General features: G+C 40.2%; 1 protein-coding gene and 1 non-coding gene across 5 annotated transcripts in view; both read right to left on the bottom strand.

Annotated features, from left to right (window-relative positions):
• Positions 1-23,055, bottom strand: part of LNP1 (leukemia NUP98 fusion partner 1) — a 37,023-nt gene that overhangs the window by 10,540 nt on the left and 3,428 nt on the right. For 2 of the 4 annotated variants that reach the window (XM_068546854.1, XM_068546850.1), the window contains exons 2-5: positions 21,552-21,655; positions 21,153-21,197; positions 20,552-20,756; positions 5,463-5,657 (exon numbers count right to left, since the gene is read on the bottom strand). In XM_068546854.1, coding sequence (XP_068402955.1) covers positions 5,463-5,618 — 156 coding nt within the window. In that variant the 5' untranslated portion in view covers positions 5,619-5,657; positions 20,552-20,756; positions 21,153-21,197; positions 21,552-21,655. Of the gene's footprint in view, positions 1-5,462; positions 5,687-13,077; positions 13,160-20,551; positions 20,757-21,152; positions 21,198-21,551; positions 21,656-23,055 lie in introns of those variants that run through there. The other 2 variants (XM_068546852.1, XM_068546853.1) reach the window with 2 other exon arrangements.
• On the bottom strand, positions 17,817-17,947 carry LOC137766861 (small nucleolar RNA SNORA31). Its single transcript, XR_011074394.1, has one exon. It is a non-coding gene; the product is annotated as a small nucleolar RNA SNORA31 (small nucleolar RNA).

The raw sequence follows: 23,055 nt of genomic DNA on the forward strand, positions 1-23,055 counted from the left end.
TTCTGTGAATGTGTGACAATTAAGCTACAATCTGAAGGATGAGTGGGGTTAATTAGGAAACAGAGAACGCTTGTCCACCTGAGGATGAGACCACACGTGCAGAAGCCCTGCCACGGAAGGAGCTTGCTGGCATAGAAGGAAGAGAAGTCTGGTAGGGCCGGGGAGCGCCTGAGAGGAGGGGGGAGGGCTGGGATGGGTAAGCTGTGGGGACATCATAAGATGGGCAATCTTAAAACATACCCAACTGTGATCAAAGCCTTTGTCTGTGATCTGGGGTTGTTTTCTTCCTACTCCGTTTTAGTATTTTTCATGTTTTCTACAGTGATCATGTATTATATTATCAGGAAAAAAATAATGCTTGAACATTTGAGACTGGGACACAGAAGGACAAATATTACATAAGGTATCTGAAATGGTCGAGCTGATAGAAGCAAGGAATAGAATGGTGGTTGCCAAGGGCTGGGAGGAGGGGGATATGGGGAGTTGCTAATCAATGGGTATAAAATTTCAGTTATGCAAAATAAGTTCTAGAGATCTGCTGCACAACATTGTGCCTAAAGATGACAATACTGCATTGTACACTTAAAGATCTGCCAAAGACGGTAGAGCTCATGTTACATGTTCTCACCACACTAAGATTTGAAAAATAAAACTTAAAAATGTGAGACTGGGAGTGAAATGCAGATGTTTGCACAAATGTCCTCTTCCATTGAGAGACCTGAAAAAAATGCAAGGGTTTCCTTCACAATATAAATAAACACTTAATATCTCCTTATAGCAGATGAAATTTCCAGTTAGTCTCTTTTGGTGTGGGACCTTGTGAGAAACAAGCTTAAAAGAGCTCTCTAATTGGTTACAGGGAGAAAGCTCCCACTTTTAAAAATGTTTACTTACTAAGCAAGCTCTACTTTTGGAATTTTATATCCCCTTCTAATGTAATTTCACTCACAAAGACTTGAATCAACGCCCTAAATAGCTGACTTTTTCAAGGTCTGGACTTGTCACCTCCATGGTCATGGACCAATCTTATGGATCTATCTCCCATGCTGTGAAGCAGGCTCTAGCACGTGGAATGGGATCCCCACGCTCCGAGCTCAGCACCTGGACTCCCCAGCTCCCAGGCTACATAGCCTGCAGCAGGCATGGATTTTCTGAGCAATAACTACCCAGTGCCCTGACTCTCACTAGAAAACAGTGTTCTGGAAAACAATGCTGTTTCCTACTGTGGTCCCAGAAAAGCATTTCTGTCAAAAAAAAAAATCCTATGCACTCTCTAACCCCAAGCCATAGGTCCTCACTTTAAAAAAAAAAAAAAGTTATGTAACAACTTCACTTCAAGAGCTTAACTACTTGATGTTTTTTATTCTGGGTTTAATTGCAATCACCCTTCAATTGTACACCTCCTGCCCTCTGAGTAAATGCAAGCACCTGAGCCACCCATCAACAACAAGATGAGAAACAAGAGGGAGAAAGATCCAGGTGTTGAGACAGTAAGACCCATGTTGAATCTTAGTGCACCGTGTGTGTCAGGGACTCTGGGGACCATGCGCTTATCTCTAACCTCAGAACAAATCCTACAAGGGAGTCATTCTTCCCCTTTTACAGATGAAGCAAATGAATCTTAGTTTGGCTAAGTGACTTGCCTATGACATGTGACTAGTGACTTTACGGGAGAGGTAAAGTGCCATGCCTAAGCATAAGACATATCTTCCTTGGCTGAATAATCCCAAACTTCTGTCTTCAACAGCAGCAACAACTTCATTCTATTTCTATGTGAAACTTCCTGTAAACGTGACTTCTAATAATGTACCAGTTGTAACAGAGTTCGATTACGAAAGTAATAATAATTTGTAGGTCTTTAGGAATTAGTCTAAAAGAATTTTATGTGAGGAATATTTTATAATGTAGACTAATTGCCTATCAACAGAGCCAAGAGGGTTATAAATTAGTCAACTAGCTATATATGGTAACAGCATCAGGAAAAAAAAAGATTCAAGTGTTCAACTGGTGAAACGTAGGTCAGTACCATCCACTGGGCATCCTTTAGGGAAACTAAAAGACATTTTAAACTCTGACACATAAGAAGGAGGAGGAGGAGGATGGAGAGGGGAAGGTGCGGGGGAGGAGAGGAGGAGGAGGAGAAGAAGTACTTATTAGGTACCAGGCACTGTCCTAAGCACGCTGTATACATTACTCACTGGATCTTAACAACACCCATATGACGTATGTACTATTATCATCAATTCCATTTACATAGAGGGAATCTCAGACAGAGGGAGGTTAGGTAACTTGCTCAGAGTTATGCTGCCAGTAGTAGGCGCTGGGAGGCTACCTCCAGAGCCCTCACTCTTACCCACTCCACTCTGCTGCCTTCCCAGCAACTCCTCTATCTCAGCATCTAGTAGAAGAGAGGAAACAAGTCCATGGAAGTTTATGATAAAAGCTCCTCTGTAGAAACATCCCTGATGCCCGAAATTCTATTCGTAGTTTCATTTCTTTGGATTAAGGCATTGTCTCCTCTTAAAATTAAATACAAATTTAATCTGAAAAACAAGGAACCACTGTTAGTCATGAAACTTTAGGGCATCCCCTCTCTCTTCGGGTTCGAGAAATCCTCTAAGGGGGCCATGCCCCACCCCATCCCTGTAGTGAGCAACTACAGGAGAACCACTGCTGCAGTGAGATACTACAAGGACGAGAGTGTGTAGCTACCCTTGGGCCAATCAGGGATAAAAATTAAAATTAGATATATCTTCTGCAGCTTTAAATTGAGAATATGACGACAGAATATAAAATTGGTTAAAGGTGATTATTTTTTTAAATTTTTTTAACATCTTTATTGGAGTATAATTGCTTTACAGTGTTGTGTTAGTTTCTGCTCTATAACAAAATGAATCAGCTATATCCATACATATATCCCCATATCCCCTCCCTCTTGCATCTCTTTTATATTTAAAAAAAAAATCCCTTGTGTGCAGATAGGTAGAGGTTTATTTTGTACCCCTCAAATGATATGATGTAGACCAGCACATGTGCTTATGTGAGCATCAAAGAAGCACTGAGAAAGTCCATGTAGAGTTAGCAAAGCCCCAGGTCAGGGAACTCAGTTCCTCCTTGAAGAGATCTTTCATTCAGCATAATCCTCCCTTCCACCAGGCCCTAACTGTATAGAACAGTGTTAAGAAAACCATGTTAAGCTGAAGGAGAAGATGACTAAAAAGTCGAATAGACTATTTAAAATTCACTTTCAATGAGTAGAATAAATAAGGGATATGGAGATTGTTCTACTTCAAGTCTGTATTCATGTGACGATGCAGGGAGAAGGTAGATTAGTTCTGCCTTCATATGAGAGAGTAATAAGAGAGACTTCATATTACTTACCTTATTTTTTTTCAGCAAGCACCTCAGGAGAGTAAAGTTAGATTTTTTAATTTGCTTTACATCAGCAGTCACAGATTATAATGAGTCTTGTCAAAAAGTAGTGTTCTCTGAGAAGGACCAAGTTTTACCCCTTGTCTACCTCATTCTTCCTGCCAAATTTGTGTCTTCCTCTAGATTAGAAGTGCCACAAGAACAAACAGCATATGTCTTCTTTTTCCTGTAATCCTATTGTGCCTTGCACAACGCCTGGCACACAGTAGGTGTTCTATAAATATGTTTAATGATTTAATGCTCTATCACTATGGTTTTGCAAGAATCATGAGGCTGAAGAGCCATATTAGAAACCACATTCAAATAGGAAAGAAGGGGAAAATTCTTCTCTTCCTTTGCATGCAATACTGATGGATGTAGGTTACTAATAGGTTGCAAGAGGGAAGAGCCTTAGAGTGGAGCAGTGGGGAGAGAAGGAAAAAGATAAGGCTAAAAGTCAGCTCTTTTTTTTTTTAAGGTCTTTTATTGAGCTCAAAGCAAAACAGAAAACTTCAAAACCTAATTTTTCTCATATCTCTAAAGTAAGAAAAATTTGAGCGCATCTTAGAGTTAGGAAAAGTTAAGTATCCAACTACAGATTCACTTCACAAATACATGGCATTGTGTGAGTAGAGATGAAGAATCAGACCCCCCATTTTCTAGGTCTCTGCCCACATCACCCAAGGTTCCCTGATCTGTGATCTGTGATTTGTGTTTTCTCAACTCAGTCAGGTTGTCATGTTTATCCCATGCTTTGTCTCCTTAGATAAACACATGCTTTCTGCATGTTAGTCTGATAATTATGGAATTCATTGTCAACTCAGAGAATCTAAACAGGTTAATTCAGGCAAATGTCCAAAGCCAGTACGAGCAGGAAAAGATATATGGACCCCATTGAGAAATGTTATACAAAACAAATTTTGCTATTCCCCAAGAGTTTAAGGCAAACAATATTACAACCTATAAGTGCATTCTTGAAATAGGGTAGATTTTCCCAGTTTTTAAAGTCTAACAGACACAAAAATTAAAATGAGAGTGTGATAAGCAGGTGTTTACTTTACAACAGAATCATGGAAAGCTAGAGCTAGAAGGGTTCTTGGAGATCAACCAATGCAACCTCTCTCCTTTTTTACTTAAAGAACCTGAAGTTCAATGAGGTGTTGAAATGCGCCCTTTATCCCTGATTACGCATTTGGTAAGAGATCTATTTTCAAATATTTGTGTCTCAAAGAGGTCTTATTCCTCAAACTTGCTGATCATTGGGAGTAAAAGATTGCCTTACAAGTTTTAATATACTTCACATGCATTATGCTTCTGGGAACTCCGGAGCTAAAAATAAAATAACATTACCCCCAAACTTATTTGGTTCTGGAGTTAGCAGTAGCAGGGGGTTGGGGAAATATTCTCTGGTAGCTGGAATTCTAAGTGACATGTGTACCCGCTGCTGAGTCTACACCTGGTCAGGCCCACCCACTCCCCTCTTGGGAGCTTTCCTGCTCCCCTGACACCGGGTGCTCTGCCTAGCCATGGAAAAATAGTGCTGAGGGTGGTAGAATGTTGGCTTTGTCTCCCATCAGGAAACTAAATGAGAACCAGCAGAAAGAGTGTATCAAATTTATCAGAGGTAGTGATTTATTATGTGGAATCCCCAATTCCTTAGATGTCACCAAATAGTGGAGCTATTTTCAGTATTTCAAAAAGACTATTGGAAATCAAACAGTGATCCACAACAATGCTACACAGACTATAACATCAGGTTTCTTTCCTTTGGCTTGAATTATATTACCACCCAATAGGATTATGCCAGGCTTATCAGGAGCTCTGAATAGCGGTTAAATATATCTTAGGTTGCTAAAAATGAAGGAATCATTACTTAATAGATGAAAATCAGGTCCCATGGAGGACAAGACAAAATGATAAAAGGGAAAAAAGGTTTGGAAGTACTCATTTTCAACCAAAGAAAACTTTATACCAAAGGACTCTCAAAAAGATCTAAGAGAAATCCCCTTCCCCTAGTCTAGCTCTCCCCCGGTTCCGTCATAATAACTCACTGGACAGGGCAGGGAGGTTTTCCTGTAACTGGAGTCTTGTGATCCACGGCGGTCCCGGAGTCCTCTCTCATCCTCCTCTATCCAGCTGTGACCCCAGAAGCTGCTCATCCATTTGGCAAAAGACACATCATCATCATCATCATCTTTGTGCTCCATGTAAAGGTGATTCAAAATATCGAAGGCCTGCTCCTAAATCTGGCAGAGAGAAATATTACCCAACAGGGCTGACTTGATGAAACCCAGGATCTCCCTCAAAAGACAAAACGAAACTGATGTTTTCAAATGGCCTCTGATAATGGAATCCTTAAAGGAGAAAGATTTACTAAACAACCACTTCACCATCAGGCAGCCTCTGGTAATGTCTATTTATAAATTGTGCAGCCCACATTCCCCTCCCCTCCCCCTGTCTTTTTAAATTGAGATGCTTTTTAATCCTTCCATTGCTGGGGCTTGTGCCTGGCAGCCTAAGGGTGGGAAGCAGAGTCCACTGCCTGGTTTTCCCTGTGTTTTGTTGCTGATGGCATGTGATGGCATCTCCAGCTGTTAATGGTGTTGGAGCATGACCTTCATAATATGCCTGTCAGCTCCAGGCCAGCTCTGAAACAGGGCCACTTACAAGGGACAGACTCAGCCTGCAAGATAGCCAGCTATGGTGTGTCATATCTAGAGCCAGATATTCTCCTAATGAATAAATTTGATATTGTTATAAAATCTAGCTCCTGGGGCAAAAGAAACAGGAGGGATTTTTTTGGTGGGGGGGATATATTATTTTTATATGTACAAAGGTAAATAATGTACATGTACAATGTACAAATCTTAAGTGTATAGTTTGATGAAGTTTTACATATGTATACCCTTCTAATGACCACAACTATGCAGGTGAAGACACAGACTCTTTCCAGTACCCCAGCAGTCTCCTTCTTTCCCCCTTCCAATCTAACCTCCCTCCAAAAGGTTAAGACTTCTGACCTCTGTCACTGTAGATTAATTTTGCCTGTTTTTGAACTTTCTTTCAATGGAATTATATAGTATGTATTATTTTGTGTCACTTAACATTATGTTAGTGAGATTTATCCATGCTTTTATAATAACAGTAGTTCATGCTGTATAGTATAGCATAGTATGATTATCTAACCTTTAAAAATTCAGTCTAATATTGATGGTCATTTCGGGCTATCATTTGGGTTGTTTACAGTTGGGACTATTATAAATAAAGCTTCTATGAGCATTAGAGTCCCTGTCTTTCAGTGTTTTGTGTTTTTTTTCCAAGGTAAGGAGAATATTACATTTATTGAGCCCCTTACTTTGCACCAGGTATGGAGTCAAGTATTTTACGTATGCTACTTTCATTATTAACAACCCTGTGTCTGGGATATTTTCATCACATTTTATAGATGAGGAAGTTGAGATTCAAATAGATCATCACTTCCCGAAGGTGAAATTACTACTAAGCAGCACAGCCACATTTGAAGCAAGGAGTATAACAAAGTCCGGGTTCTCTCCACCATTCTGCCAGTATTCCAAGAAACTTTTGATAAATCTCGCTTTTTTTTTTTTTTGAGTGGTTCAAACAAAATGAATTTTATTTATCTTCCATGAAACAATTCAGATATAAACGGCTAGTCCACAAAACCATCCAGGACCCAGACTCCTTATATCTTTTCATTTGGCATCCCCTGAAGTGTTGTCTGGACAGATGGTCAAAACTGAGTCACCGGCAATTGAGCGTTCCAGCCAGCAAGAATGGGGAAAGACAGAAAGTAGAGGGCAAGCAACTTCCTTTTAAAGGAGCAACACTCAGTTTTGCTCACATCAATTTTGCTCACATTCTACTGGCAAAAAAAATCATTCACACAGCTGCAACCGGTTATAAAGAAGCTGGAAAATGTAGTGTTTACCTGGAAAGCTATGTGCCTAGCTACAATGCAGAGATTCTCTTACTAAAAGGAAAAAGAGAATGGATACAGGGGATAATTACAGCCTCTGCCAGAGGCAGTGTACCCTGAAGTGTGTTAAGGAAACACTAGTTCCATGAATTGTCAACGGACTTACCAAAAAACAAGTTCTTTATAGCTGGACTTATCAGAGCCTTTAATACACTAATGGTTAAACTCTGTGAGGGAGGAATAGCTTTGCTACATTACCTAGATTTATTTGACCATGGGATCCATTTTTCAAAGGTCAACTCTTAGAGCTAATATGTGGTGGAATACCTTTTGGGAAACACTACTCTGGAATACTGCTCTCTCTTTTTTTTTAATAGATCTTTATTGGAGTATAATTGCTTCACAATACTGTGTTAGTTTCTGTTGTACAACAAAGTGAATCAGCCATATGCATACATATATCCCCATATCCCCTCCCTCACCCTCCCTATCCCACCTCTAGGTCATCGTAAAGCACCGAGCTGATCTCCCTGTGCTATGCTGCTGCTTCCCACTAGCTAACTATTTAAAATTTGGTAGTGTATATATGTCGATGCTACTCTCACTTTGCCCCAGCTTCCCCCTGACCACCGTGTCCTCAAGTCCACTCTCTATGCCTGTGTCTTTATTCCTGCCCTGCAACTAGGTTCAGGGTTGAACCTAGTTCAACCTTTTTTTTTTTTTTAGATTCCATATATATGTGTAGCGTACGGCATTTGTTTTTCTCTTTCTGACTTACTTCACTCTGAATGATAGACTCTAGGTCCATCCACCTCATTACAGATAACTCAATTTCGTTTCTTTTTATGGCTGAGTACTTTCCATTGTATATATGTGCCACATCTTCTTTATCCATTCATCTGTCGATGGACATTTAGGTTGGTTCCATGTCCTGGCTATTGTAAATAGTGCTGCAATGAACATTGTGGTGCATGTCTCTTTTTGAATTATGGTTTTCTCTCAGGGTATATGCCAAGTAGTGGGATTGCTGGGTCATATGGTAGTTCTATTTTTAGTCTTTTAAGGAACCTCCATACTGTTCTCCATAGTGGCTGTATCAATTTACATTCCCACCAAAAGTGCAGGAGGGTTCCCTTTTCACCACACCCTTTCCAGCATTTATTGTTTCTAGATTTTTTGATAATGGCCATTCTGACCAGTGTGAGGTGATACCTCATTGTAGTTTTGATTTGCGTTTCTCTAATAATTAGTGATGTTGAGCATCTTTTCATGTGCCTCTTGGCCATCTGTATGTCTTCTTGGTGAAATGTCTATTTAGGTCTTCTGCCCATTTTTTATTTTAATTGTTTGTTTTTTTGATATTGAGCTCCATTAGCTGTTTGTATATTTTGGAGATTAATCCTTTGTCCCTTGTTTCATTTGCAAATATTTTCTCCCATTCTGAGGGTTGTCTTTTTGTCTTGTTTATGGTTTCCTTTGCTGTGCAAAAGCTTTTAAGTTTAATTGGGTCCCATTTGTTTATTTTTGTTTTTATTTCCATTACTCTAGGAGGTGGGTCAAAAAAGATCTTGCTGCGGTTTATGTCAAAGAGTGTTCTTCCTATGTTTTCCTCTAAGGGTTTTATAGTGTCTGGTCTTATATTTAGGTCTTTAATCCATTTGGAGTTTATTTTTGTGTATGGTGTTAGGTAGTGTTCTAATTTCATTCTTTTACAGGTAGCTATCCAGTTAAATCTTGCATTTTTAAACAGAGGCATTCTTGCACATTTTCCATATAAAAATTCTCCCTTGAGCTGTAAAAATTGGCTTAACTGTAACCAATGTACCTAGAGCACTATTCTACAACTTATGTTACTAAGGGAAAGTAACCAAAGCACAAAATAGCTTGCAACATTTTTATTTCTTGCTTTAAATAACAGGGTGCATGCTTATTACTTTGTAATATTTTATTAAAGAATGGAAGAAGCCTGGCTTTTCAATGACCCAGATGAGAAAAGGAAATACATAATTCTATGTCATCACTGTTGGTTGTCTCTGATATTAAAGAAAGAAATCAGATAATTTTTCTTGGGGAAACACGACCAGGTCTGTCCACAAAAGTTGACTATGGATGGACCTCTTCTTTTCTATTCCTCCTAAGACAGAAGTGTGTTTTTTTCCAATTTCTGAAACAAAAATAAATCTGTGGGCAGGGGATGGAGAAACCAGAGCAGATAATATCTAATTATTACTTCAAAGTATTTCGGGGAAAAGGAAATAGGACTTTATCTTAAAACCTCTTTGAGTAATATCTGTTTCTTGGACTTCTGTGCCCTCCCCTTAATGCCTTATACACAGAAACAATTTAGATAATGGAAAATGTGCAGAAAAAAAGGTATATATATATATATATATATATATATATATATATATATATATATATATATATATATATATATAGAATTTATTACGAGGGATTGGCTCATACAGTTATGGAGACTGGGAAGCCCCACAGTCTGCCATCTGCTAGCTGGAGACCCAAGATAGCAAGTGGTGTAATTCAGTCTGAGTCCTAAGGCCTCCAGGGAAAGCAGTGATGTATTGATAAGTCCCAGTCCAAGAGCAGAAAAAGATGAGATGAGATCGCCCAGCTCAAGCAGTGAGGGAAGAAAAAAGGGTGAATTTCTCCTTCTTTTGCTTTCTGTTCTATTCCAGCCCTCAACTGATTGTATCATGACCACCCACATTGGCCTATTTACTTTACTGAGCCCACTGATTCAAATGTTAATCTTATCTAGAAACATCCTCACAGATACACCCAGAAATGTTTAATCTGGGCACCACATAGCTAGTCAAATAGACATTTAAACTAACCACACAGGCACTAATCCCATTCCTGAGAGCTCCAGCCTCATGACCTATTTACCTTCCAAAGGTCCCATCTCCAAATACCACCACATTGGGGATTAGGCTTTAACATATGAACTTTGGAGGCCCACAGACATTCAGTTCACAGTAGGGTACCTACATGACCAGTACCCAGCCAAAACCCTGAGCACTAAGTCTTTAATGAACATGTAGACAACATTTCACACGTGTTGCCACAACTCATTGCTGGTGGAATTAAGCACATCCTATGGGATTTACCTGGGAAAAGGAATTTTGGAAATTTATTCCTGGTATCCTTCAGACTTCACCCAATATGCCTTTCCCTTTTTGATTTTGCTTTGTATCCTTTCAGTGTAATAAACCTTATCCACAAATACAACTATAGAATCCTGTGGATTCTTCTAGCAAATCTCCAAACTGGGGGTGGCAGTTGGTATCAGAAATGGGATTCACTAAAACAAGCCCAACTCACTGAAATATGGCTAAAGCAGTATTTAGAAAAAGGATGAAGGGGACATAATGATAAACTTTCAATGCCAAGTGGTTACCTAGTCATCTGTGGTATGAAATGGCAGCAGAGATGATGTCTGCTATGAAAGGTGAAGATTACCTATGACATTTTAAAATGATACATCCAACTCCAGAAGGATTGGCTCCTTGAATGTGCTGGCTGCTTTTGGCAATGGTAGCTGAAGTGAGGAGATTAAAAATTGCAAATGCAGCCTGGATGATGCCTTAGGGTTTTGTTCTCTCCTCCAGGTGGGAGGGGAAAAGATTATCAGTGCCAAAGCAAGCTTTAGATAAATCAGAAATAAAGGAGAAGGGAAAAACAACATTTTATCCACTGGTACGGCAGCCCCTTGCATTCCAGCTGGGACCTCTAAGCAGCTGTAATGTCAATCCTGAAAGCATTGAGTTTACTGCTAGGGGATTGTGTAAACTTGCAATGAAAAAGAGAGAGAGAGAGAGAAAGAGAGAGAGACTTTCAAAAAAATGGCTTTTTATTTTGTGGCTATTGCTTCTGGATGTATGATAAAAATAAATGTAAAATACGATATGCTTGTAATTTCATACATGTTAGAGGAATTATTGCAGTCAGGGAAAGCTGCCCAATAAAAGGTGTTAGTAGAACATAAATTCCTTGCTTTTTGCTGCTGGTGGATGGGTTAAAATTTAAACTCTTTGGGTATCGAAATCTCACAACTGATTATTTTTGCTAAGATTTTTGCCTGTTGGAGTCTACGGGAAAAGGTAGACAACATAAAAGGAGAGAAAATCTCCACAGGAAAATCAACTTTTGCATTTTAAAAGGCAGGTTTTAGTTTGCTAATAAGTTCTTATAAAATCTGATGTCTACTAGAGTCTGTCATACAGAGTGAAGTAAGTCAGAAAGAAAAAAACAAATACCGTACGCTAACGCATATATATATATGGAATCAAAAAAAACGGTACTGATGAACCTAGTGGCAGGGCAGGAATAAAGATGCAGATGTAGAGAATGGACTTGAGGACACAGTGGGGGAAGGGGAAGCTGGGACGAAGTGAGAGAGTAGCACTGACATATATGCTCTACCAGATGTAGAATGGATGGCTAGTGGGAAGCTGCTGCCGAGCACAGGGAGATCACCTTGATGCTTTGTGATGACCTAGAGGGGTGGGATAAGGAGGGTAGGAGGGAGGCTCAAGAGGGAGGGGATGGGGATATATGTATGCATATAGCCGATTCACTTTGTTGTACAGCAGAAACTAACACAACAATGTAAAGCAATCATACTCCAATAAAGATATTTTTAAAAAATCAAATGTCTAACCCTTAGAGGCTGATGACTTTCCAGCCTAATGTGCATGTTTTTGAGTGGGTCAATTTGGACTTTAAGTCTGACAAGATAAAAGGGGCTTAGAAGGACTTGAAACCTCATTGTCTGGCCCAGTAGTCTCTTCGCTTTGCTGCTGCTAAAGAAGAAAAGTCCTTTTTGGAATCCTGAATTCAGAAATCCTGTTTGCCTGGACCTAACAGTGGGATGAAACCTCATGATTGTGCTGGTCCATAAGGATTGTGATGGACCTCTAAAAGCAGACATAGGCTCAATGAACAGAACTCAGACTCTGGGACTATTGCAGATTTAAGACCCTCCCCCCTTATGGGGCCATAAACTATAAAAAACATTATGGATGCTGACTGGACCACACAGGTCTCTTGCAGATGCCCATGGGAGAGTGCTTGTTCTCTGATGGGACCATATGAAACCAAGCTTCTAGTGGCTCTATCTGTATAATGCAGAAACTAATTGCATCTGAGATGATTAATCACAAGAAACCTAACTTGTGATTCTTGTCGAAAGCTCCAAGTTGGGAGAGAGCACATCACGGGGAGTGGGACCTCTGCACCCACTCCTAACAGATAGGGTTCTCATCCCCTTCCCAGGCATGTCTCACTGCTGCTGACTTGTGTCTGGATTTTAAGATTACTTGAAATTTACAATGGACTGATAACCTGATTCTACTTCACTCACATTTCTTCTTAGTTAGGAATTTTGATTATTAAACATTGCTGTCCCCAGACAGAGATTGGTCTTTTCTGGGCTATTTACTGAATAAATGATCAGGATGACAGGCGCCAGAGTTATGTAAACACATTCTGAAAACTCTTGAAAATTCAGGATTTTGTCCTACCAGTTCCTGAACATGATGCGTCTTTCTGGCTAAGTTTATTAAAATTGTTTTTCTATGTAAATTTTTCTATGACTCTGTTTGGATTTGTTAAATTAATACTTATTAAGTGGAGTGCAGGGTATCAGATGGTGAGCTGCAGTTCATCAGTAGATCACAAGAGGAATTAAAATAGAGAAGTTTATTACTCACAGGTCCTGGAGGAAGTACCTGGCATGCCTTGAGGGACCACATGGGGAGGTCAGGGCAGAGTGCAGACAGAGAGAAGCAGGACCTGGGGAACATGTTTTTATTAGAGTCTATGGGTAGAGTGCTTTGTGGTTCCCGGGCTAAGGTCTGATTGGTCAATTCAAACCAAAAGAGCAGGGTTCTGATAAATCCCACAAAGGTCTTACTGGTCTTATCTAAGGAGCATATAAGGGGAAGGCCCTGGGAAGCAGGGGAGATTGTTGATCACAAGGGCTGTTGAGGAAGTCATATCAGGAACTTACATTTCCTTGTGACTCTGTGAGCTGCCATCTAGGGCATGGGTTTGCCTGAGGGGACTAGTGTCAGTTTAAGGTCACTGCTGGCTGCTTGGCCAAACAAAATAGATGCTGAGGCAGCAACAGCATGGAGGAGCTTAGCTAAATTCTCAACACTCTCTTTATACCAAACACTTCCTGCTGAAAGGTCTAGATGAGAATAAAAAATGATTGGGAAAAAAAATGTAAAGTTAAGATTACTGTATGAGACACACTGATTTTGTAATAACACAGAAAAAACAAAAAGCCAGCACCTGGGAGATGCAGGGAAAGGTGGGCATTAGTGACTTCTGCTTTTCATAACTGCTGTTTTTCAGAACTGATCCTGGGGGAACTCCCTGGCAGTCCAGTGGTTAGGACTTGGCGCTTGCATTTCCGGGGTCCCAGTTTCAATCCCTGGTCTGGAAGCTAAGATCCCGCAAGTTGCGCAGTACGGCCAAAAAAAAAAAAAAAAGAACCACTCCTGAATGCCAATGTTGCCTTCCCAAGATGCTGTAAGGTCTTGAATTCAAACTGACTGCTGAGCCTATGAGCACACCTGACAACACTGACTGTGACACAACAGGGAATGTCCCCAGCTCCTCAATTTCCATGAAGAACACCTGTAGATGTTGTCCCCACTCATGAGGCAAATGAACTGATGTCAAAGACAAGCAAAACTGATTGAAACTGACTGCCTTCTGGAAATCCTTCTAAAACTAGGGACTCAACTGAATTATTTGGACTGGACAGAGAGCCCTAATGCAGAAGGATCCACAGTGGGAAGCCACACTGGAAGCCTCGTTAACCTGTATTGCCTGACTAATGTGTGTCCTCTTTGGGGTGACTTAACAGTTGCACACTTTTTGTTTCCAAGGGTACTCTCTGTGTGTACCTTGACTATCATGGACCGCCTCTGTCCTGGAAGGCACACAGGTCAGCGTCAACTTACCAGTCAGAATTGTGTTGTGCTTGAATCGATGGCTCAGGCCAGGTTAAGAAAAGGTTAATACAAAAACCTAAGGAGAAAGCCACCTAGCTTTCTAAGAATGACCTTTATTTTTAATGGGATTTGTTTAAATTGGCTAAATCCAGGATCCCTAGAGGGCATAACAAAAGTCAATGTTACAGGATACTTTCACCCTGCTGCATGGGGTCCTACTGAAAATAATTTTGCTCTAAAAATGCCTTGGCCAAGAAGGTGGACTCTGCAGAAAAGAGGTAACACAGAAGCCTGAGACTGCCTATCCTTAGAAAGGCCTCCTTGCAAGGTTGGCCCTTAACTGGTATCTGGGAACTTGGCTGGTAACCAGTCCCCTGTAGTGATATAAAACTTTCCCTAACTGGAACCCTCCTACACTGTTGGTGGGAATGTAAATTGGTACAGTCACTATGGAAAACACTATGGAAGTTCCTCAAAAAACTAAAAATAGAGTTGCCATATGATCCAGCAATCCCACTTCTGGGCATATATCCAGACAAAACTATAATTCAAAACGATACATGCACCCCTATGTTCACAGCAGCACTATTTACAACAGCCAAGACACGGAAACGACCTAAATGTCCATCGACAGTTGAATGGTTAAAGAAGATGTGGTTTATATATACAATGGAATATTACTCAGCCATAAAAAAGAACAAAATTATGCCATTTGCAGCTACACAGATGGATCTAGAGATTATCACACTAAGTGAAGTAAGTCAGAAAGAGAAAGACAAATACCATATGATATCACTTATGTGTGGAATCTAAAATATGACACAAATGAACCTATCTATAAAACAGAAACAGACTCACAGATATAGAGAACAGACTTGTGGTTGCCAAGGGGGAGAGGGGGCAGGGGAGAGTTGGACTGGGAGTTTGGGAGTAGCAGATGCAAACTATTACATATATATAGAACAGATAAACAACAAGGTCCTATTGTAAGCACAGGAAACTATAATCAATACCCTGTAATAAACCATAATGGAAAGAATTTATATATGTATATATATATAAAAATATGTATATATAACTGAGTCACTTTGCTGTATGTACAGTAGTAAATAACCCAACATTGTAATTCAACTATACTTCAATAAATGTATATATATAAAAAACTGAATCACTTTGCTGTATACCAGAAACTAACACAACATTGAATATTAACTGTACTTCAATAAAAAAAGAAAGATAAAAAAACTCCCTAACTGATAAGAGTGGCCTATACTGCTTGTACAACCAAGGTGATTTATGCTAAACAACTGCTTTCCTTCTGAAAGTCCGGAGTTTTGGTACCTGCCAGGCAGAGCATGCCTACATGACCAGCATCAAATAAAAGCTTAGGGTTCTGAGGCTCCAGTCAGCTTCCCTGGTAAACACTTGGCACGTGTTGTCACAAAACAACAATTGCTGGAGGAATTAAGCACATCATGTGTGACTCCACTAGGAAAGGACTCTTGGAAGCTTGAGACAGGTTCCCTCTGGACTTCACCTAAGGGCTTTTTCAGTTTGCTGATTTTGCTTTGTATCTTTTCACTGTTATAAATCTTAGCTATGAGTACATGTTGAGCCCTGTGAGTTCTTTTAGTGAGCCACCAAACCTGGGGGTGGTCTCTGGGACCCCAATGCAGGAAGGAAAGGGAACTCTTCAAACCTTGGGCCAAAAATTTTCCCAAAGTAACAAGATATAAATTTACCACCAAAAGAAAAAGAATTTGGTCTACATTATATAAAATTAGTCCACCTCCATTTGTTTCCCTAGTTAAGCCCATCTCTTTTAAAGTGTGAGAGAAAGATGGCTCTCCACTTTGCCTGTCCTAAAGTTCTTATAACAAACCTAGCACAGCAAAGGAGCAGCAGCAGGTGTCAAGTCTTGGCAGCTGGGGAAGAACTGCTCTTCCGTCCTGTCTGGGAAGCCAGGGCGTGAGAGGAGGCCATGCCACACCCTGGGAGCCCAGCCGCCAGCTTTCCCTGGCAGGGGCTTGGACACCTGCCTTGAGGAGATGCTGCCAGGGGCATGGGACCAAAGGGAGCTGCCCTTTTGACCCTGCTCTAAGGCTCTCCCTTGCCAAGCCCAGTGTTTATGCAAAGTGTCGAGTGGCTGAGATAGCTACAGTTTTCTAGAGTTTGACTGTCCATTTTCTTATGGTACTTAATAGGAAAGGAATTACCTTCTCTTAGAGGGTAGGAAACTTGTGGTGTGTGTTCTCATAAGGTGATCAGACATCAAGGGTGCCCAGGTAATCGGTGACAATGATCCTTGGCCTGTGTAAAAATGAAGTGGCTTTGCAGGGCCCTCTTTCACATTTGCTGCTTCAGAAGACTGCAATAATGCATACACGATTTTGCCTTTATTTCACTCTCTTTCATTCATTTCCTTTTATTTCACTCCCTTTATTTATTTCATTCTCCACAGCCCCTATATGTTATAGTAATGTACTTTTTAGTTCATTTTTTTTCTTAACAGTTAAAGGGAAGAATTATTCCTCACACTGCTTTCAAGCTTGCCCAAGCCAGTCTCACTCTGGAAAAGAAATGCTATGTACAGAAGAACTACGCTGCTACATCTCTTTTTTTCCCTTTCTTTCTCTTTTTTTTTTTGTAGTCAAAATACATCAGTGGTTTTTAGACAGTTTTCACTTGCCAGAAAGCAGTGCTTGAAACCGTGTGCTATGTTCTACTTAATGCCTTGACTGTCAGAATGTTCTTTTGCAGGCAACATATCCTAATGTAATCATCCATCTGCATAATCGTTGTCCAGTTACATTGTGAAGTTTGCAAGCCTTCTGAGGTGATTATCAAGACACAGATTGCTTGTTGCTTAACCAAGTGTCCTAAAGCATGTACGTGAAGGTACATAATTATCATTTTTTATTCTAAAAAGCTATGTAGCTTATATTATGAAAACTATTTTAAAAATATACCACTGTTGATGTAAAAAATATGTGAGGGAAATAAGGTATGTTTTTCGAGGTTTGCCTACTGGAATATTTGTTGTATAAATATCCAGTTACTTTGGCATTAAGCATCACTGAGTTCTGCAGGATTCTGGCCAATGGTAGGCTTCATCAGAGTCAAAGTTTTTAGATACTGTAATAGGTTTTTATAAAACAATACCTCATCTCTTTCACAAGAGACCTTTAAACACAGCATTGATTCTCATCTGCCAGAGATGGACTCTGTGCAGCTCTGACTCCAGGAGTGTTATTAATTGTATGACCTCTCAAGGTCTTTTTGATCCCTGAGCACCTATTATTCTATAAGAGATTGAACACAGTTTGTTAAAATTTACCACTATGTAAAAAACTTTATCAGTTCAGCTCACCAGTGTGTTATACTTCAGAAAAGGCTTCCTCCCAGTTATTAATTTCACAGTGCAATTTCAGAGCCTAAGGGTAGTGCCTCAGTACTTTTTTTTTAATTTGTGAGTTGCAATTTTTTCCTGTATTCCCCCATTCAATCTGGGCTGCCACAATCAGACAGACGGAAAGTGTGAGGACACTTTTTTCTTGCATCTGTAGTGGAAACCTTAGCAAACAGGAACTGCTCCAGGCCCGTCAAATAGATGCATCTCAGCACTTTCTTTTAACTTGAGTCCATAAGCCTCCCCATGAGAAGTGCTCCAGAGAAGAACTGGGCTGGGGGAATTAGACTCTTGTGAGTCTCACCTCTAACAGGGGCAAAATTTTGCGACGTACAATAAAGGAGTGGATCACCAAACATTTAAAGGGAATTGTGACAAAATACTTATGACATTTAGAAAAATAAATTGGAAAAATTAAATTTTGAGTCAATAAACAATGGGAAATCTTCAGAGTACTAAAAAGAAAAACTTTAATGAAGCATATATATATAAAACAGTGGGAGTTACACAAATGGGTAGCGACTAGATCAAAATGCTATTGAACTACAGGTATTCCAGGAAGATAATAATGAAGATAGCATGGCTTTTCAATCTCTCTGAATCCTCACATAAAAACCAATAGCGCAACTGTAAATGAAAACACCCATGGGGCTTCCCTGGTGGCACAGTGGTTGAGAATCTGCTTGCCAATGCAGGGGACACGGGTTCGAGCCCTGCTCTGGGAAGATCCCACATGCCACGGAGCAACTAGGCCTGTAAGCCACAACTACTGAGCCTGCGCGTCTGGAGCCTGTGCTCCGCCACAAGAGAGGCCGCGATAGTGAGAGGCCCGCGCACCGTGATGAAGAGTGGTCCCCGCTCGCCACAACTAGAGAAAGCCCTGGCTTAGAAACGAAGACCCAATACAGCCAAAAATAAATAAATAAGTAAAAAACAAAACAAAACAAAAACCACCCATGGACAACTCTGCAACAAATACTGGCAACAAGATGTCCTCCACCCCCAAGTGGAAAGTGTGAGGTCACACAACCAACAGCTAAGACCTGATATAGTTGTCCATGCTGAAGGAAGAATGAAGCAAAAGGGCATCCGTCAGACCTAAGAACAAGAGGATCACAAAACAGCCAATAGTTTAGAAAGCACAAGGGACCAATTTGAGAATCGTGTTATCCTTTTATCCACAATGTTGCTGAACTATTTTTTTAGACCTAGATTATAGATTTTCTTGGATTTTCTATGGAGACATATTGTCAATAAATGTTAAAAAGTTACTTGTTTCCACTATCCTTTAATTTCCCTTTTTGTCTTATTCACACTTCAGTAACATGCAATAAACCTGAAAAGCTTGACTGGTTCTTGACTTCAAAAAGAAAACTACTAATATTTCACTTTTAGATATGATGTTTATTTTATCAAGGTTCTATAATGAAAATGTTTTTCTAATTGCATCACAAGTAAATATGGCAAAATACAACTTTGGTTAAATCTTGGTAGAAGATCATGGTAGATTAAAAATAATTGCAACTTTTTGCTACTTCTTCCATTGAGAGTTGGAGTCTAATTCACTCCCCCATGAATCTGTCCTGTTCTTACTAACATGTTTGACCCACAGAACATGGTAGAAGTGAAGTTTTGGAAAGCTTTGCAGCTTCTGCCTGGGACTCTTAGGACACTCTAGCAGGGAACCCTGAGCTGTCACATAAGTCTGACTACCCTGACTGCTATGCTGGAAAGGCCACAAGAAGGTGCTCCACTTGATAGTCTCAAATGATTCCAGTCTCCAAGCTACCTTCACCAAGGTGTCAGACACTGAATGAAGCCATCTTGAACCCACCAGACCAGCCATCCACCAGGAGAGTAAACTCTGCTGACACCAGCAGAAGAAAAGAGTCAATCAAGCCTTGCCCAAATTCCTCAGCAACAAAATTGTGAGATGTAATAAAATAGTTGTTTCAAACCACTACCACTTGGGACAGTTTGTCAAGCAGCAATAGATAACTGGAAGATAGGTATAGAAACCACTTCTTACGGTTTTATATTTTTTCAAAATTTAACAAAATTGAGTCTCCTCCTCATTACTGGAGTTGAGGCAATTTTCCACTGGTTAGGAAAAACAACAAAAGGTAATAGGGAAGCATAGCATAGAGGGTCTCAGGTTCAGTGCTAGACCAATGCAAAGATCAGTTCTGCATGACCAGGGTCCCTTAGTGATGGGCCAGCATCTTCATGCAAATCAGAAAAAGGAATACCTTTCTCCTGGCAGGCACTGCCTAACACTAGACTGTGATGAACAAAGTGCAGGCTGAATCTCAGCCCCCACTTCTCCCAGCATCCTTGTGCAGGGCACAATTAGTATAACCTATATGCAATATCTTTATAAATTAAAGTGCAAAGCAATGTTTCTACATTTGCAAATGACATAGATTCTTGTGGGTGGCAATGAACTAAGTTGATGAGGATGGAAAGATCTTATGAATCTGTGTGAGTGGGCAGAAAGGTGGCAAGTGAGTGCGTAAAGTATACATATGAGCTAACAGTCACAGCTAAGGAGAGGGATCTAGGGTTATTGTAGATTGTTCCCTGAAGATAATACAGAGGCTTCTTCTGACAGCAAAAAGAGCAACTACTTGATTGAATCATTAAAGTGCCATTCCCCCTGAGAAGCAAAGCAGTACCACCCACTCAACTGATGCTCTGATGGAAGCTGAATAAGGCAGAAACCATTATGAGAAAGACTGGAGAAAAATTAACAGCATGAGGGCTCAGAAGAAACAAGTACTTCTATATATGAGTGGAATATGAAGGACAAACCAAGCAGGTCCTGGTGAAAGCAGCTGCAGTGGTGGAGATGGTAGCAGTGACTACCGCACGCTTAGGACTGGGAACAAGTAGCTATGATGATGGTGGTGATGCAAGCAGACTATTTCTGGTGATGGCAGCAGTAGCAGCAACTGAGTTGATTTCCCAGCTGATACCAGTGATATTGGACGGCAGTGGTGGCACCAGACCATTAATGCTGGCAACAGGAATGGAGATAAAGCAGTAGTCAGGAAACTGTCAAATACTTCATCAACTCTTTATTCAGCATTGACCACATTTCTGGTATCATGTTGGGTAGATAAATAAATGTTAACAAATACCCATTATATGCCCAGCCCCGTAATAGATGTGAGAGTACAAAGATGACTAGAACATGGTCCCTACCCTTCAGATGCTCAAAATTGAGTATGGGGAGCACACATGAGAACAAATAATTATGGCAATGTGGTAACTGTGAAAAAGAAATATAAACTTCTGTATAGTCCAATGAAAAGAGAGAAAACATATTCCCTTGTTTTGACATACAGCATTAGAGCAGGCACTGTGTTAGGCACTGTAGAAGACACAAGATAAATCAGACATAGATCCTGACCTGGGATGCTTATAGTCCAGTCGATGAGGTAGAACAAATGTAATTCTATAAAACAAGAAGAAAAGTGATATGTTTTAGAAAGTTCCAGAAAAAGTATTTTAGGTTTTTAAAGGAAAGCCTGCATATAGTAGACACTCAATATTGTTTTAAGGTGCATTCTACCTATTCAATCTTGAATGCCACTTTTTCCTTCTTTGATACCCTTTAATATAGTTTACTTTAAAAAATGTTTATTGAGTGCCTACTATATTGAGTGCCTGCTATACACTGAATATTTTTGATGAGGTCATTAGGGTAGGACCCTGGTCCACTGGGATTAGTGCCCTTATAAGAGGAGACCCTAAAGAGCTTGCAGCTCTCTCTCCCCTCTGGTGAGGGAAAAAAAAGAAAGAAAATCACCTGAGGACACAGTGAGAAGGCAGCCATCTGCAAGCCAGGAATAGAGCCCTCACCAGAAAGCTAACTGTCCAGAACCTTGATCTTGGACTTCCCACCTTACAGAACTGTAAGAAATACATTTCTGTTAGTTAAGCCAACCAGTCTATGGTATTTGATTATAGTAGTCCTAGTAGACTAACACACGTTTTGGTACAGGGAATGAGGCCCCCAGCCCCCCCAAATTGATGTCCTTCTCACCACAAATTCATGTACAACACAATTCAGTCAAGTTTTTTGACGCTCTATTACGAGGATTTCTTTCCTCCAATTTCCAATAACCTCTCCCTCATTTCCATCTGAGTTGTCACTGGAATGGCCTTTATCATCCATATTTCTACCAACATTCTGTTCATGACTATTCATGTATTTCTGTAAGATGGAAGCTTTGTCTCCTGCTTGCCTCTTTTCTTTCTGAGCCCTCACCAGAATCATCTTTTATGTCCTTATACCTATCAACAGTTTCTTCATAGCAATCTCGGCTTTTTCTAGCATGGGCTTCAAAACTCTTCCAGCCTCTACCCATCACACAATTCCAAAGCCACTTTCACATTTTTTGGTATTTGTTACAGCAGTACTCTATTCCTAGTACCAAAATGTATTGGTATTACTTAGGGTTCTCCAGAAAAACAGAACCAGAAATTTATACAGAAATTTATAAAAGGAACAGACTCATGCAATTATAGAGGCTGAGAAGTCCCAAGATCTGCAGTCTACAACCAGAGACCCAAGAGACCTGATGGTGTAAATACCAGTGTGAAAGCTGGCAAGCTCAAGACCCAAAAAGAGCCAATGCTTCAGTTCAGGTCCAAAGGCAGGAAAAGATCAATGTCCCAGCTCAAAGTAGTCAGACAGTTGAAGTTCCCTCTTACACAAGGAAGGGTCAATCTTTTTGTTCTATTCAGGCCTTCAACTGATTATGGCCACTCACTTTAGGGAAGGCAATCTGCTTCACTCAGTAGAATTGATTCAAATGTTAATCTCATCAGAAAAACATACAAACAAAAAAACAAAACAAAAACAACAACCAACCCTCACAGACACACCCAGAATAATATTTGACCAAATACCTGGGTTCCTCGTTGCCAAGTTGACACATAAAATCAACCATTATACTGACTGTCTTCTGGGCTCTGGGAGTACAAAGTGAACAAAGTTTCTATCCTCATGCAGCTTATGCCCTATTGCAGGGTCACATAAATAAATAATTTCAAACAATGCTAACTGCTAAGAATGTGGACCAAGGAAAAAGACAAAGTGTAAGAAAGGATGTGGGGGTGGGCAGGGACGTTTATAGGAAGTAGAGTAAGTCTAAAAGTCTTTGAGCTCAAAAATGAAATTGGAGGGACTCTGGTGGCACAGTGGATAAGACTCCGTGCTCCCAATGCCAGGGGCCTGGGTTTGATCCCTGGTCCGCAAACTAGATCCCACATGCATGCCTCAACTAAGAGTTCGCATGCTACAACTA

The sequence above is a fragment of the Eschrichtius robustus genome, chromosome 6 (assembly GCF_028021215.1).
Source record: "Eschrichtius robustus isolate mEscRob2 chromosome 6, mEscRob2.pri, whole genome shotgun sequence".
In the NCBI taxonomy this organism is placed as follows: domain Eukaryota; kingdom Metazoa; phylum Chordata; class Mammalia; order Artiodactyla; family Eschrichtiidae; genus Eschrichtius; species Eschrichtius robustus.